Here is an 18,197-nt window from a genome sequence, read left to right as displayed (position 1 = left end):
CTTCCCTCCCTTTCTTCCCTCCTTCCTTCCTTTCTTTCTTGGCAAAATAAGTTATAAGATTTTCCACTCTCTCAGAGTTGAATAAAACCAATGCCTAGAATCAATACACTGCCACCCCCACATTTAATTAAAGCAACATAATTATTTTGAAAAATATTTCCACATAAATAAATATGCTGGATACAAAATCTCTGAGAATGCTATGAGTTTAAAATTTTTTTAAAAAATGACAATTATCTATTTCATTTGTTGACCATCAAAGAAATCTCTTTTCCTACTTATCTGATACACTGCCATAGGTATGTTCTTGCTGCTGCAGAATACCGTGACTGAATGGCTGAAGGGAGAAGGGGCTCATTTTGGCTTATGGCTCCACAGGCATACATGCCCCACGGCAGGAAGGGCAGGGTGGCAGCAGCAGGGACCTGGCAGTTCACATTGCAGCCAGGAAGCAGAGTGGAGAGGAGGTGTGGTAACAGGCAATAAGTCCACTGGGACCCTCATCCTCAGTAACCCACTTCCTCCAGGGGGTCTCTACCTCCTAAAAGTACAACAACATTCCCAAACAGCCACCAGCCAAGTATCAAGTGTTCAAACCCAGGAGCCTGACAATCTGCCTGCCTGTAAACCACTAAAAGAGCGTTCTAACAAGTCATCCGTGGAATACCAAACAGTCTTTGTGAGACTGTCATTTCAAGGACTCTGACCCCAAAGCATGTAACTCAGCACAACAGAAAGCCCCTGGTGCTCTGTTTATTGGGACTTTCCATAATATCTGTGTGGTGGTGTTGACTCCACCCTCCTTTGAGAATTGAAAGCTGAGATAGCAGCCTGCTGAGGCCCTGCAGTGAGATGGCAGCCTGCTGGAGGCCCTACCGAGATCTCCCCTTTGCCCCAGTGATGCGCTCACCTCCCGCTCCAGGGTCTTCCTTCTAAGCAGCTTCTTCACACTCGGGAGCTGCTTCTTCAACATCATGGTGGCTTCATTCATCCTTCTTACTTGAGTGATCAAGAAAGATGGGACCTGGAGAAGAAAGAAACCCTTGAGTGGAAGCACCCAGTAGATTTAGCCTTTGGATATGGAAAGGAAACGTCGCTTCAGCCCTCAATGTCCTGGAACCAGGAGCTGTGACATTTGTCGTTGAGATTGGAAAAATGAGGAGGGTTTCAGTTTAGAAAAGAAAACATGCTTTGGACATGTCTACAGAGTGTTCTGCTGTCCCCTGGGCTCCAAGAGGAGCTGGTTCTAGGATCCCTTTGGATTCTCAAACCTTGGATGCTAGACCATGGTATAGCGTTTGCATATAACCTGCAGGGATCCTCCTCTATACTTAAAATCAACTTTTAATGATTCACAATGGTTGATCCGATGCAAATGCAGTATAAGACACTGTTTTATTGTGCTTTTTAGGGACGGGTGGCAAGAGAGTTTGGTACATAAATACAATTTGGGAGGCTCTTTGAAGTTACACTTGGTTAAATCCAGAACTGAAGAACCCGTTGATGGGGAAGGCTGACTGCACATGGACACTACAACCGTGAATTATTTTTCTAACATTTCCACTTCTTTCTGTCTCCAGGAGTTGCTTGCTCCTGAGTGCTCACATCTCCCTGCAGCTGGTGTCTTTCACAGGGACATTGGACAACCATCGGAGTCTTACTCACTTTCCACAGAATTTTCTGGTACTTCAGCATCAGGCGAATGATGTGGGCTGCAGTGTTGGCCAGCAGCAGTTCCTCATAGTCAGAGTGCTTACTTCTGCTGAAGAACAGGTTGGGCGCCATCACTGTGGAAATGTTCCACAGGCTCATGCGGTTCTTGGATTCATTGGCGATCACTTTATTGAAGAATGTCATCAGAGCCTAACAAGAGACAGGAGAACCCTGTGAAGCACTGAAGGGCCCCTCTGATGGTGACCGTGTATCCCTACAGCCCTTCACTGTGTTGCTAGCAAAGTAACAGAAGGCAAAGATGAGCAAATGTGTCCTATGTTCCCTTAAATTGCTTAGAAGCAGAAACATGAGCAGTTAATTCAAGTGTCTGCTTCATAAAATACTTCCCTTCTTACAGGTTTATTACTGTGGAATCTACAGATAATAGACTTTCTTTTTAATCCTAAACAAGCTTGACAAATATTGAAATTAAACATCAACGGGGAGAGGAAAACACTGCAGCTCAAACAAAATAAATGCAATTTTGTCATGAAGGAAGGAAAAGAATTCTTTAAGTAAAAATGCCCTCTACTGAAAGCCCAATAGCAACTTACTGTTTCCTTGAGAAATAAAAAAAAAAAAAAACATTTAAGCAACAGGAGCCTCTCCTCCCTCACCCCAAGTGCAAAGGAAGGCAAATGTTTCAAAACATGACTTTAGACAGGTCATCTTTCTGAAGTTTTTTGCATGCTTGTTGTTAATACTGGCCTCCAACTTTGTGATTCTCCTGCCTCAGCTTCCTAAGTGCTGACCTTACATGCATGCATCATGAAGCCTGGTTCTTTTGACTGCTTTTTAATTATAAAATCTCTACCTAGAATAGCAAATATTTATATGCAAGCTTTTGCAAGCATTAAAAGAAAAAGATAAAGAAACTTGGTAATTTGCAAAGTGCACTAAATTACCATGATCCGGCCCCTACAAGAACCATTGGCACTTCACCAAGAGGCTAGAATGCACAGAGGGAACTCTTTGCTTTCTCAAGTCTGGATTCTACCACTGTGTGTGTGTGTGTGTGTGTGTGTGTGTGTGTGTGTGTACACATGCATGTGTGTATACATCTGTGGAGAGCAGAGAACAACTCTTAGGAGTCTATCCTCTCCTGTCTGGGATCTGGGGATTGAAGAGTAGCCAACTTCTTTTGTTTTGAGACAGAGTGTCTCATGGAAGATGAAGCTTGATAATTCAGCTCGACTGTGTGCCCACAGTGGTGAGATTACAGATACACGATGCCACTTGGGCTTTCCCATGGTTGGAGGGGATCGGAACTCATGCTCTCAGGATTTCATCAGGAGCATTGTATTGATGGAGCCATCCTTCCGGCTGTACCAAAGTCTCATTGATTAGGACGTGTTTAACATGCCTTTTGTAATAGCTTACCTTTACTTGTGAATCTATAATTCAGACATTATTCTCAGTAATTGATACTATTTTTTTTCAAATTACTATCTGCTTAAACTCTACATAGTAGACACTATTATAGTGATTGTACAGGCAGGAGATCGGGTTGGAGATGAATGGAATCAAGTGTCCATCCATCATCAGTCGGTTAAGTGGGGGCACCAAGCATCTGAAACAAGGAAGTATATTCTCCAGCTGTGTTTCTGCTTTCCTTATAAGCCAGCAGCTTCAATCTGAGCTCTGACATATTAGAATGGAAAGACAAAGACTGTTCTCTCTCTCTCTCTCTCTCTCTCTCTCTCTCTCTCTCTCTCTCTCTCTCTCTCTCTTTGTGTGTGTGTGTGTGTGTGTGTAGTGCACATCCCCAGGGCTTTCTCTGAGATTCCACACTACGCTGTGTGTGTAAGTGTGCATCATCCCATGGGCTTCTCCTGAGATGTCACACTAGAGGTGTACGGAATTACTTGTTCATTTTTCCATCTTTGTGCATAGGGAAGGATGGCCATCTTGACTGAGACATCTGAAATCAGATGGAGTTTTGCAATAAAATAACATTGTTTAGGTGACACCAGAAACAAATTAAGATCTGTAACTTTTGGGTAAACACTGAATGATACTAAACACTGACATTCCTTTGGTTTGCTGGCCCCACCCTTGCACTGAGGATGTAAGATAATGCTGTATTTTATCTTTGGGAGCAAGCTAGATAACCAGGTCTCATTATGCAAGTACACACTGGCCTTGAACACTCAACAATCCTCTTGCCTCAGACTCCCAGGGCTAGGGCTACGGGCAGGTGCAACATGGTTGTTTTTCTTTTTTTTTTAACTTACCCAAGTGCTTTCACTCTTAGAAACCCCCTGACCTAACCTCCCAAAAAAAGCATCCAGAGAGAAAACAACCTGACCTCTCCATTTTCTGCATTCTTTTGACTGCCCTTAAAATTAAAATTCTTTCAGCTCATCTTACTTCAGATTTATTTCGGGAGGCCCAAGGGCCTGCTCTGCGTATACCAGCTTTCTAAGAACATACTCATCATCAAAATTGCAAGAGAGAATCTCTCATTTTATAGCACACAACCAAGAAATTGATCTGAAAGTTAGGGAAGGCAGGGAAGAGAAACCACGGATTCAAGTGTACCAGACACTCTATCACCGGTCATCAGAGAAGTCGCTTCTCTGGGCTTCTTTTTTCCTATCCTGAAAAATATCCAGACCCTACCAGGTGATTTCTAAACTCCTAAAGCCTAGAACTATTTAAATTATATTTTCTGTATATGTTCTAAAAAGGGAATATTTTAGAAATCTCACAGTCTGATGGTCTCAGATGCCTTCCTCAAAGGCTTGTTAAGAATTATTCCCCCATCAGGCTGGAGTGAGTTCCAGATAGAATTGTATTCTTATAAGGTATTAACTGTTCCCAAGTATTTCAGATCCTGGTCTGTGTAAGCCTCTCCTCTTTCCCTCTTCTTTTCCCCACACTTAATCCTGGCATCTGTTTAGACACTCAGCATCCCTCAACTGCACCAAGGGAACTAAATGTTGATGTTCAGAAAGAGTTCTAGAATCTCCATCCTTTGTGTCTATCTTTGGACAACAGTGCGGGGAGCATGCAAGGCAGTGGGAGCTGCATCATGCGGATAGCTATATGAACCACCCCACTTCTGCTTCCCCTAGGTGAACCCCACTTACCTGGGCTGTGTCCCTGTTGGCGTCAGGCAGGGCCATGACCATGAGGTGCAAGGCTTGAAATTGCACTTTGATGTCAGGCCCTCCTAACAAGAAGACAGAAATAATCACACGCTTGAAACCACACTGATGCGTTCTGACAGCAGTCATGCGAACATCTGGTTGCGCAGGAGGGCTCTGACAGCTTAGTGGGAAGGACCCAGCTTTTGAGCTCAACAATGTTAATTTGTTCATTTGGACATGAGTCCCAGTCTGTCACCTCCCTTTCAATCCCAGGATGCCTGTTTATAGGCAGGTAGCCAAAAAGATCCTTTAAATAATTGTAGATTTATAGGACAGTTTCCTTTTCAGGGTGTGTCCACGGACCTGGCCTTACTCTATGAACCGGGGACAAGGCTCAATTCAAGAGCAAGTAAGCATTGCACTCAAGGATACAGCAGCCAATGGCCACTAAGAGCCAGGTTCAAATCCAATCCCGCACTTAGTATTGAGGACATATGTTCATAGGTTCAAATCTTGCGCTTAGTACTAAGGCATTCACCCTTTTTGCATATATACAGGGCTGGCATGAGGATTACACAAGTTAATACACACACAATGTTCAAGTCAGTCATCATTGTACGTGTGGGCACATTGCTTATATGACCAGTGCTATTTATTATCTATAAATGTCTCATAGACATTTGGGGAAGTTTTGGAGAGTGTTGTTATTCGCTAATGCCACAAGATGGTGCCAGAGGGTTGGCTTCACACTTATGGTGTGCATTCACACAGGATAATGTACAGCTATCCATGCTGAAAATTTAAAGTGGTTTTCCTCTCTGTATCTCTTCCAAATGGTCTACCGGTGAAGAGTGTCTGGAGAAGCATGGGCTCTGGAGTCCTGGGGCGTTCTCAAGCTGAAGGCTACCTTTATGATCCCTTCACAGTCTGGCTGGAGACCATCGGTTGTTTACTATGCACTGGGCAGCATAGTAAAGGAAACCACAAGTGAGAACTTATTGCAGCAGTGGAAGTGTATGCCTGTGTACATGTGTGTGTGTACATTGTGTATGTGTGTGTGTGTGTGTGTGTGTGTGTGCTGGAGTGGGGGGGACTAGTGATATGTGTATACCTCTGTGTGGGAACAGGCGAGGTACACTCATAGTTCTGATCACACTGTCTCAGCTTTATGCACTTGGACTTTAGGAAGCCATGCCAAAGTTTTTAAAAAAGAACATGCCATAGGCTTAGTTAATATTGTAAAGGCTAATATACATTGATATGAGCATGTGTATATACCAGGACCTAGGAAGAACATGTCCAATACATTCTTTTGCTACACAAATTGGAGGCCAAGAGCCTCGTCATCAGATGTGATCAATCCCAGAATATCTCATATGGAAAGACAAGACATGCAGGTGCAAGCATGAAGGCACACAGGTGTATAGGCGTGCAGGCGTGCAGGTGTGTAGGTGTGCAGGCATGTAGGCATGCAGGTGTGTAGGTGTGCAGAAATGCAGGTATGGCATCTCTTTCCACTTCAGAGAATCTGTTCCTGTCTCAATTAAAAGTCTGATTTGGCAAATGTTCCATTTTCATTTTACTGATGGAACTTGGCCATACACTGTCTCATTAGCAGTTTGTGGCTAGTTTATTTAATGCATCCTAGCATGGCGCCTTCTTCCTCCTGATTGACAAACTATCTAGTCCTTTAAGAGAACCAGCAATTTGGAGGCCAAGACTGAAAAGAAGTGGTAACTATATATGAGTGGTAAATAATCTGTACTCTCTGAATTCCATGTAGTATGAAGAAGGTAGTTCCAACACACACACATACACACACACAAATATATACTCACACAGATACACAGTCACACACACAGATTCTCACATACAACACACACTCACACATATTTACACATACACTCAGTTATACACTCACACTCAGACACAAATATACACACTTATACACACTCACACACAGTCACACACTCACAAAGACACACAACACACACTCACACATTTACACACAGCACACTCACATACTCTTCACATACACATACAGTCACATACACTCACAAATACATACTCACACTCACATACACTGATACACTCACACACTCACAAGCTCATACACTCTCACAGCACACACTCACACAGACACAAATACACACATTCACATACACATACATATACAAACACGCACACACACAGATTGAATGCTGAGTCACTGTACCAATGATTGGTGGCAGCTTTGGTCTTGCCAAGCAAATGACCTATTTAAACACCTCAGCCAAACACATCATCCAGAACAGAATCTAAAAAAACTTCACCTACAAAGTAAGAAGAGTACTATTTACCCATTCTCGAAGAAGACCCAGATCATGAGATGACCCAGGGGCTGGAACTAGCGGACATGCAAACAGTGTGAAAGAACATATGTACAATGAATAAAGATACAGAGCCTGTCAACAAGCAAATTAAAATATTTAAAAGCATCAACTGGAAATTCCAGAAGTGAAAAAAAACTACAGTCTCCTTAAAATCGAAAGGTTTCTTCCTCAGCAAATTAATAAGTTAGGAAGAACGACCTGATTTAGCTATGCAAACCCAGGACTACCATAAATGGTATTCCACCCTAGGGTCCACAGGAACCAGCAGTCAGCACAGCGTAACCGCACTTCACGGGGCATCCCTGCAGCTTGCACGCTGTGTCATCTTATGTCTAAGTATATTTAATCACATTTAACTTCTTCACCTACTTTCTATCAGAGAGATGAAGGCGGGTATATACTCGACAGGGAAGAGAGAGGTGGGCAGTTCTCTGAAGAATGCTTTCAACATGACCGCAGCTTCTCTGTGACACATCTTGTCCCACTTGAACTTGTCAGTGTTGAACCTGGCATCCAGTTCTTCACGGTACTGCTGCAAAGCAAAGCAGTTGGTTGGTAGTCAGGGAGGCTGGACATCATGGCCTCTTTCCCACCATCATTACACAAACTTTTTTTTTTTTTTTTTTTGCAACTTGACAGATAAAGTTAACTTGCTTAACCCTAACCTTTCCACATGATTGAGTTGGAATGGCTATTTGGGAATTAATTTTTTTTTTTTTTGGTTTTTTCGAGACAGGGTTTCTCTGTGTAGCCCTGGCTGTCCTGGAACTCACTCTGTAGACCAGGCTAGCCTCGAACTCTTGAACTCAGAGATCCGCCTGCCTCTGCCTCCCAAGTGCTGGGACTAAAGGCGTGCGCCACCACCGCCCGGCAGGAATTAATTTTTAAAAGCATTTCCATAGGTATCCTGAAAACAGTAATAATCTTGAAACAATTGGCTAATTTTTCACAAATGTAAAACCTCCTTACTGAGTCTGTAGCTTCACTCCTGTGGTTTTGGTCAGATAGCACAGTCCCCGCATGATAAATTCTTTGCTCAGTTTTGACAAAACTGCCATTTTCCCGTTGTCATAACCTTCCTGCTACCCTCCCTTCTGTTCCTAAGTCAGGCCATGAGCACATGCCTCTCTGCTCTTTCACGTGTGGAATGAGAAATGCCCTCAATAAAGTAACGCTGACTTCGCTGCAGCGTGCAGGCAGAAGAATGACTTTCCTGGAACAACAGGTATGGTGACTCTCTGCCAACACACACACACACACACACACACACACATGTCTTCCACATGTTGGTGTGCCTGCCCAAGCCTTTGCTCCAATGCACTATGCAAACAGCTTGTGTTAAAGCATCAGGCCCTCTCTGTAACTTCCACTCACCTGAAGCTACCACTTGAAAAAGTTTACATTATTGATTCATCTGTTTATCAGTGCCAACCATTCTTTAATCTTCTTTACTACAGTTAAACTAATTTTCTACCATGCCTTTGGCCTTGAGGGTTTACCTCAAACAATAGGCAGCTGGAGTCACCTCCCTGACTGATACCCACTGCTCTAAAGGGACACTTAGATGAGACTTGGGTAGCCTTTCGCTTTTTACAGCCTCTGCCTCATTCTTGAGAGAAGCCTACTTTTAGCCTTGAACAGGGACAGCCAATTTGTTCATCTCCCATCAAGACTGGCTTACTAACATGCCGGACACAAGTACTTCCATGGCTCCCAGAGGCTGTGAAACTGAGATCTGTGTCAAGCCTGCTGAGTTAGGTGCCAGGGCAGGATACTGATGAGTGTGCAGCCAGCCTGGGTTCAAATGGTAAGTTTATGTCTCAAAAAAACCAACCAACTAACCCACCAACCAACCAGCCAATCAACCAACCCAACAACCAACTAACCCACCAACCAACCAGCCAATCAACCAACCCAACAACCAACTAACCCACCAACCAACCAATCAACCAACCATCCAACCAACCAACCAATCTATCAGTCAATAGAAACCTTTTTGTTTTGTTTTGTTTTTTGTTTACCATTAAGGAGAACACAGGCAGAGTGTAAGTCACATCCTTAAGTCTCCTTGGAGTACAAACAAGGTTACATCAATTTCTGAAGCATCTTCACAAAAAGTGCAAAGACCTAGCCTGAAGCTACTAGCTCCAGGAGAAAAACCAATACACAAAGTAACATAACCCCAAAGCCTCTACAGCCGGCCTCAGAACAACTAGCAGCAGAGAAAAGGAGAGCTTACACGTCAAACAGTCGGCCTTCCTCCATAAAACACTTCCCAGCGTTTGGCTCAAATTTCTGTGATGTTTTGAAAAGAAAATCACTGAGCATTCCAAAGCATTAAATTGGTTCCAAATGATTTGTGGGTCTCAAAGTTGGGAGCTGGCTTTGCAGCAATGCCCTCATTTGGCTCTAAGTGAGCAGCTTCCTCTCAGGCCTGAGTCTCTGTCAGGCCTGCTAATCATCTAGAATGCAAAGCCAAGGCTGGACCACTCAATGACAGTATCCCCCAAATGGTCTGTGTCATTTACCTGGCTCAAATCAAGAATAATTATAATGGCCTTTTAAAAACTGTCTTTCCCCAAGTGTGTTCTGTAGGAAATGTACTTCGAGGATGAGGAAAACAAAGCAGAAAACAGGCACAGGTACTGAAGGTCTGAACAAAGGAGAAGCGAAGGCTCAGGCAAATGTATCATGATCACTGTCTCTCTCACCACAGCATTTCCTCAGTTTCTGCTCACTGGCTCAGATTTCTTCCATGCTTGCTTTCCTGAACTAGGAAAACAGCTGGATTCCATTTGTGGACTAACAAGCGGCAGAAAAAACCAGCTGACACAATATCAAACCCGGTAGGGGAAAAAGACTGCCCTAAATTCAGTTTGGGAACGTATGTGTCTGTGAACACGCTGAAGGGTGATCAGCTTTTGGTTAGCAGTTTTCACACAAAAGGTAGGTGAAGAAAAGTAGTTTCCACTCTAACGTCAAACTTGGCATATAAGAAACTTTTCTCTTCATGGTGGATCAGCACAGAGAGAGGCTTAGAGGCATGGAGTTTGATTCTGGTGGGGAAGCCTGACTCTTTGGCTCTCTTTCGAGTCTCTGACTCAGCTGATAACTTCAGACAACCAAAGCAGTCCACATTTTATCCTCATTACTGCATGTTTTCCCCAGAGGCGTGCCTAAGTACGGAACATGATAAATTGAAACAAGCTCACTTCAGGATCCACTGGGACATTATCTGCCTTCCAAATGAAACTGTGTTAGTATTTAACCGGCTCCTCGCTGAAAGGAATCATAACTTCCGATCTGCCCAACTTCAGACATTCCTTCAAATGAGAACTTGTCACGTTCATTTACAAGTGGTTCAGGTGGCTTATTCTGTCAGCTGGTCAGGCCCCTGCACCTGGGCTAGCCTATGGCTGAGCAGGCTGATGGTCCAGGCTTGCCCCATTCTGCACAGCATCAGGCTCCCCTGTTGGAAGGAAGTGACAACTTGCCCCATAGCCTATGTTCTACCAGTTCTCTTCTACCACCAACCAGTCCACTGTTGCTCTGAATAGACACAGCCTACTTGATTTCTTTCCACTCAAAAGAAATATACTGCGTATTTCTACATCTCTACTAACCCTTCTCATAGGAATAGACTCTCCCGAGTGTGTGCTTAAGTGAAATAATGAAGGGATGTCTCTCCACCCCTGTGACATTCATTTCACAGGCTTATCACTATCATTTCTTCACTACCACTTGCACATTCTTTTCAAGGCCCATCACTGGGTGTCCACAGACTCCTCACTGTGTGTGCCCAAAAGGAAGCACAAAGAGATATTTTACTAGAAATTTACCAGAAAAGTTTTTCTCTTCCAGGACTCTTGACTGATCTATAGAGCTTGCCTCTGTGTGGTATAAGAAGGCAGAGCAAAAGGATTCACATTGCTGCAGGGGGGTTCTATGTAGATGCTGACATTACCATAAATGGACTAGGGTTTCAGAACAGCTGAGTGAGTACTGTGGCGGTTAGGAGCACTGCTACGAACTCTTAGACGAAATCCGGAAGAAGAACCTAGGAATGCATCTCAGCTGAGAGCAATTAGCAATGGAAGTAAAAGCCGATGAGTTTAAAGACTTCCAAAGGCCAAAGAAGCTTGGCACACCGAAACGGTCGATCCCTTAAATAGGTTCAGGTGTTTCAAACTCCGTACTGAAGACAAGCAACAGTTTTGATGGCAGTGTTTCACTCTTCTAGGTTCTAAGAATCGCAGCACGGAAGAAACATATAACCCAAAGTACTGAAGAGTATAACGGCAAGGCAAGCGATACTATCACAGGAACAACAGCAGCCACAAAGAGTAGATTTCTAATGCTCACTGGAACTGGGGCATGGTGGCTTAAGTAAGAACGTCCCCCATAGGCTAATATATTTGAACGCTTACTCATCAGGAAGTGGCACAATTAAAGACGGGTTAGTGGGCGTGGCGTTATGATGTAGCTGTGACTTTAAGTGGGTGTGGCTTTATGAAGAAGGTGTGGCTTTATGAAGGAGGTGTGGCCTCATGAAGTAGCTGTGGTCTTGGTGGAGGAAGTATGTCACTGGGGGTGGGCTTTGAGTTTTCAAAAGCCCATGCTAGGCCCATTTTCCTCTACTCTCTGCCTTCTGATCAGGATGAAGCTCTTAGCAACCACCGCTGCAACACCCTGAGTGCCACCACGTTCCCATGTTATCGCCATGTCTCCACCCTGCCCCCCTGCCATGATGATAACCGACTCTCCTCTGAAACTGTAAAAGCCCCAACCAAAAACTTTATTTTATAAATGTTTCATTGGTCACCAGCGGTCATTGAACACTGACCAAGACTAGCTCGCGTCTTTATCTAGGAAGAGAGAGAATGCTGAGTACCTTGACTTTGGCAGTACATCCCGAGAGTCGAAAGATTCCTTCGGATTCCAGTCCTGACTCCTCGACTTTCTGAAAAAACTAGAAATCAACAATAAATTACACAAAGGAAGTATCTCTGTAGCACAACAAAGATTCTAATAATAATAATGAGAATAATAAATAATTCTAAATAATCGGTGGACTGATAACTGTGCCTATGAACCTGATACACAAATAATTTCTGAAATGCTAATGACTACTCAAAAAGGCAAACACTGCCTCTGATTTATCAACGAGTGAATTCTCCATTATTTAGATCTGTGCCATAACTTCCCAACATCAACTCCTACCCGACTCTGTTGGGTACGTTGCCTTATCTACTGTGATATTCTTCCAACTTGACCCTTTCAAAGATGATTAGAATCTTTTATTATTCTTTTATGCAGACCGACCAGTAGGAACAAATGCTAAATCAACCATGTGTCCACAGCCACACTACCCTGCATACGCTCCACCTTTAAATCGAAATCTACCCTCATGGGTTGCAAAGGACCTGACTAAGAACTTGGTGGTAGTGTTGATGACCTCCCTACTATTCTCTCAACCCCGTGCTATTCTTACCCCTACTGAAGGAGACTGAGGCCAGGAAAAGTTAAGCGAGCTTCCTAAGTTCAGAAGGCGAGAGGAAGCTGCAACAGCACACTGTGGTGCCTGGGTTGTGTGATTCCCTCAGGGATGGGGGAAGCAGCAGCTGAGGGACAGTGCCTCAGATTGTCTTAAGTGAGGCAGCTGACCTCGGCAGTCAGAATAGCTGCCTGTCCAGTTGCTGAGTTAAGACTGTGATATAAGCCTACAGTTCATTTAGTATTCATGGGCATCTCATGCTCAGTACTGTTGCTAAGTTCTGGTCTGGGTTTTGCACCTATGTCATATAAACTTGTTCTGAATTGTCATGGGTTTTTAAAGGTTGATTTCCCCCAAATCCATCCTTGACATTTAGGACAAAACACATCATTTGTGCTTTAATTTCCGAGGAGGAAGGGCAGCAGGGTGACAAGGACTCCGGGCTTGGCGCATGAGCTCAAGGACTACTGGCTGCTGCGCATGCGCTGTGTACCTCTGACGTTAGCACATCCTCCTCTGCCACAGTTACGGCGTTTGCAAGGAGATAAAAACTGCCCCTTGGGCCTCTCCATGCTGACTACACAGGATATGCCATCACTGGTACAGCCCTATCCCTGGGGTGACTCCCCACAGACCACAGATGGCCCCTGTACACAGAGAGGATGCCAGCATCTTTTGGCTGTCACCGCATGCTCACTGCTCCTTCACTGGCTAACTAATTGATCACCAGACTTGAGGAAGCTGCTCAGGCTGGGGCCCCGAGAGCCACTTACAAGAGGAGAAGAGGGTGGATACAAAACTGTTAGTGTGGGTAAAGCAAGTCTGTTTCCCCAGCCAGGGTTTTATGTGTTGTTTATAAGCAACTTAAAATCTAGCAAGGTTTGTGATTAAAGACCTGGGGTGTTAAGTGTGCCACTGGGCGTCACTGTTGAGTAAGTGCCGACTTAAGTAAGCCGGCTCAGTTGCTACCTATATTTAAAAACGCACAACTTAAAAGTAAATCAGCTGTGGGACTGGAGAGACCGCTCAGTGGTTACGAGCAGACACTGCTCACGCAGAGGACCTGAGTTCAACTGCCAGCATCCTCACAGGGAGGCTGACCACTGCCTGTGCACCAGCACCAGAGGATCTGATGCCATCCATCTTTTCATCCACTCAGGGGCTCACACATAGGTGTGCATGCACACACAGAGACAAAGACACATAATTAAAAAGAAATCTAGATTTGTAAAAAAGTAAACCAGTTATTTAGCAATAACAGAGATGTCTAGATACAGCAGTTAATATGTCATTTTAAAAAATCTTTGGGGAGGGGGGATGGAGGAAAGGATTGTTGGTGGGGCTGACTTCAAGGGGGGCAGTGACAGAATGTAAAGTGAATACGTAATAATAACAATAATTTGGCTTTCCAGGTTTTAAGAAAACAATTACATTTTATCAATTATATGTACTTAAAATTTGACATTAGATTTGGAAAACTAATACACTCTGATATCTAAATGTTCGATATATTTTCTACCTCAATATATTTTATTTAAATTATATATATACTTTATTAACTTGATTTGAATTTTAAAAATCCATAAAGTAATTGCACACACCTATTTGAAAAATATAGCTTTTGATACATCTCTTTCACTTATCACCTCAGCCCAAAAACAGCAAAGGATTAAGTAAATAGCTTTTGTATTCTCTCAGCAGGACCTGCTGGGCCCTAACTTAGGCCTGCTAGCCTGAGTTAACAGGAAGAAAAAACACTTAGAGAAGTTATTATAAAGTTTATTACTAAGTGTAAAAGGATTCCTATGAAAGCTATCTAAGGGTAAAAGTGGAAAGGTCCTAAGTGGGGAAAACGACAAAATTCTAATAAGGGAAAAGTTCTAAGGGAAAATTCTAGGCAGGGGAAAAGGAAAGGAAGGGACAAACAACTACTTCTACATCATCTATGACTACTCTACTACTCTCTTTGTCTTCAGTACTTATACCTCATTCTGAGTAAATGATCACATGTTACAAAGTTCATCACAAGTTCACACCAAAAATCAAATCATAAATTGAAATAGAAGTTTACAACAGAGAATGTTTACATGCATATCCATTAGGAGTAATTATCTGGCTAAACATCCATCACTTGTCTAGCTCCACAGGTTCACTGAAGGTTTAAAACTATAACTAAGAAATTAGTTAAGTTTTGTATAGATAAACCCAGGCAATATTTTATCTTCTGTCCCAGCACCTACAATAAATCATTAGTTCCCTATTAGTGATCTTTGGTTAATTGTTTTACAACCTCTTGGAATGTGCTCTGGTTACTATGTAAGAGCAATAACCTGATGACACTTGGGAGACTGGCAGAGTTCTCATTGCAGTTTTGACTGTCAGAAAGGGACCTAATAACGGTACCACTATAAAAGAGCTTAATAATCATTGATATAATTTTAGGAATTCTTATAGGATCATTAAGACTTAAGAAGTCATCTATTTGTCTATATAGCATCACTACAAGACAGTACATCTTCATGGGTCTGCAGATATCTGCTCCAAAGGGGTGTGCTATTGCTTAGTGATTGTTACATATGTTTAATAATAATAATAGGTAAAGCATATTAATAGCAGGAATCTTTCCTAAAATAAGTCCCTTACAGCCTTGCTGAATAAGAGCTCACTGTCGCAGATTATATAATAATCCAAGGCAAGCCATTTCAGGATGATCATCTGCTAATTATTAGCTTGTCCCATTATGGCTCCTGACAAGCAAATTGGCTATTAACAATCATGTCTTTAAACAGAATAATCAAAAATACATGTAAACAGCCAAACATAGTGGGTATGCCTTTAATCCTAGCACTTAGTAGGCAGAGGCAGGAGGATCTCTGTGAGTTCCAGGATAGCTAGGTCAACATAGTGAGACCCGTATCTTGATTAAAAAAAACAATCCATATAAACCCATGCAAATCCATGTAAACACATGCAAATTCATGTAAACACATGCAAATCTATCTAGATACATGCAAATTTGTGTAAACACATGCATTTACAGATGTAGCATCTGACAAAAGGACTGGAAGACAGGACACTTGTGTCCACCCTGACATCATAAGGAGGAACAATGTAACAAGCTTCCACAGCGTACAGCAACAGCTCCTGAGGTAAGAAGGTTCCTGAGGCTTGTCCCTCCAAGTTCATGTGTCTGAAACTCGACCCTCTGTGATAAGCATTGGTCAGACCTCAATAGGCTCCTCTATCTTTAACTCCTAAGAGAAAGTGCCCACTGAGCTCACTGTTTCCCTGGTCTTTTGCACAGGACTCACTTTTTGTAACACAAGGGGAACTTTCACTGCAGGGTCCTTCTTCCGGTCGTTGTCCAGGAGGACTGTCAGTGGCACTCCGAAAATCCCGTTGTCTGCAGTGAAAAGAGCCAAGGGAAGAAGAAAAACGCAAGGGTCAGGTATGTGTCCTCATGTCTCAGGGCAGCGCTGAGGCAGCCTGGCCCCTTAGTTACCTCGGCCTCTCACTCGCTCTGTTTTGTTTCTCTTCAGTTGTATCCCAAAAGCATCGAAGAAGGCCGTCAGCTCAATGAGAGAGAGATGGCGGATTTTCTTCATGTCTTCGGCAGACAGGTCCCCCGTCTCAGTCAACCCAAATCTTGTTTTCTGAACAATAAATTTCTAAAAGACACAGCAAAGATTTAAAAAAAAAAATCAAATGAAACCAGGACACTCTAAATTTACGCAACAAAACCTATTGGAAAAATATTTATGAAGAGTGCCCTGGGCCACAGAGACAGTGAAGAGACTTTTAAGAAGAACACCTGAAGACCAAGTCTATGCTAATTAGAGGCACCCTGAAGATGAGATAGCATAGCTGTCAAGGTTATGGACAAGGCCCAACTGCAGCTGTGACAGAAGCCTCCTCTTCCTTCTCTTCCTTTTCCTTCTTTCTGTGTTTCTGTGTATGTGATATGTGCACATTTCTATGTGTAAGCATAGGCAAGGCTTGCTGTAGCAGGCATGTAGGCATCAGAGTTGGTCCTTGCCTCTCACCCTACTTGACAGAGGGTCTCCTTCCTGTTGGCTGCTGAGAATGTGACATAGTTGGCCTATAAACTTTGGGACCCCGAACCCTGAACTCCTCTGAACCCTGCCTCTCATCTCAGCAAGGAGCTCTGAGATCACGAATGAATTCTATCTTGAAGCATCTTCACGTGGGTACCGGAGGTCCAGACTCAAGTGCTGATGCTTTCCTGGCAAGTGCTTTTACCCACTGCACCATCCTCACAGCCCAGCAGCTGCCTTCTACAAGGTCTATACACACCACTGTCCTGTAATCAGGATTCTGTGTGGTACGTACACACAAAACATCTAGGCATATCCCAGGAGATACCACAGTGCTGGTGCCTGGCCTCCCCACTTCCCTTACACATAGAGAAAAGAAAAACAATCCTCACGTCGGCACAGAAGCCTTCTCAGAAAGTTATTGGACTGACCGTAGAGGGGTTACTCACAGTTAAGACATAGTCTTCTTTCTTAATGTCCGACTTCTTCCATTTATTTCTGTCTGGGGTCTCTGTCACCAATTCTGAGTAAGATACCTCAAAGGAAAGCTCTTCAGCCTCTGGTGGAATGTTCTTCTCTAGAAAATCACCATCTAAATAAAGCAAGAAACAAGAAATGTAACACATCCTTGAGCCACCTGCCGAAAAATCAACTACCAATATTGACAAGGTATGCTGGGATACTGAAATCTAGGGAACAAAGCCTAGATCACCGAGTAACATGGCGTTGCCCTAATCTTCACTATGGATACATATCTACCAGTGTCTGAAACAACTGTCCAATCCAATTATTCACATTTTACACTCTTGCAAGTTATGTTTTGAAGGATTAAAGAGGCTAAGCCTGGAAGAGCGCATATCTCTGAGTTCCTCTGATGTTAAAAAACTCCCCTTTACTCTCACAAGCACAAACATTTTCTAAGATTATCCAGTGTGGACTCCACGGCTGGGTATGCAGGGGACTTATTCTGGATTTCTATAATTTGATATTTGCCTAGCTTTGCATGATGCACATTACACAGCATCTGACTGGGTCATGTGACAGAAGTGTCCCACAGCTGCCTTTCTCAAGTTGGATGCGGATTAAGGCAAATGATTTCTTGGCCCAAACCATTTGTCCAACACAAAACTCTTGACTTCTATGTTGGATTTCAACGTGACACTTTGTTTCACTGCCCAGCAAACTTTTTTTTTTTTTGTGCAAAGTAAAGAATCATTTGATCACAAACAGAACACTTTTTCTGACTAAATATCGAGGAGATCAGGATGGCAAAAAGCAGAATTAATTAATCAGTGAGATTAAATGAATGCCTTACAATTTTGAGTATGAGCTGGAACCCAGTAAAGGGCTGCAGAGGAGTTAGAAAATGGCAGAAGGAGGGTGGGGCAGGATGCTTGACTTCGGCAGAGGCTTGTGCTCTGCAGAGGAAGGAAGGAAGGAAGGAAGGAAGGAAGGAAGGAAGGAAGGAAGG

General features: G+C 43.2%; 1 protein-coding gene across 2 annotated transcripts in view; it reads right to left on the bottom strand.

The window, feature by feature from the left end:
• Arhgap28 (Rho GTPase activating protein 28) overlaps positions 1-18,197 on the bottom strand; it is a 153,768-nt gene that overhangs the window by 12,128 nt on the left and 123,443 nt on the right. The window contains exons 7-14 of one of the 2 annotated variants that reach the window (XM_028762210.1): positions 17,176-17,318; positions 16,174-16,339; positions 15,983-16,074; positions 12,069-12,146; positions 7,547-7,709; positions 4,806-4,888; positions 1,666-1,863; positions 911-1,024 (exon numbers count right to left, since the gene is read on the bottom strand). In XM_028762210.1, coding sequence (XP_028618043.1) covers positions 911-1,024; positions 1,666-1,863; positions 4,806-4,888; positions 7,547-7,709; positions 12,069-12,146; positions 15,983-16,074; positions 16,174-16,339; positions 17,176-17,318 — 1,037 coding nt within the window. The remainder of the gene's footprint in view (positions 1-910; positions 1,025-1,665; positions 1,864-4,805; positions 4,889-7,546; positions 7,710-12,068; positions 12,147-15,982; positions 16,075-16,173; positions 16,340-17,175; positions 17,319-18,197) is intronic. The other variant, XM_028762211.1, reaches the window with a different exon arrangement.

This window comes from Grammomys surdaster, unplaced genomic scaffold (genome assembly GCF_004785775.1).
Source record: "Grammomys surdaster isolate TR1022 unplaced genomic scaffold, NIH_TR_1.0 132, whole genome shotgun sequence".
In the NCBI taxonomy this organism is placed as follows: domain Eukaryota; kingdom Metazoa; phylum Chordata; class Mammalia; order Rodentia; family Muridae; genus Grammomys; species Grammomys surdaster.
This window is presented reverse-complemented; position numbering and strand designations above follow the sequence as displayed.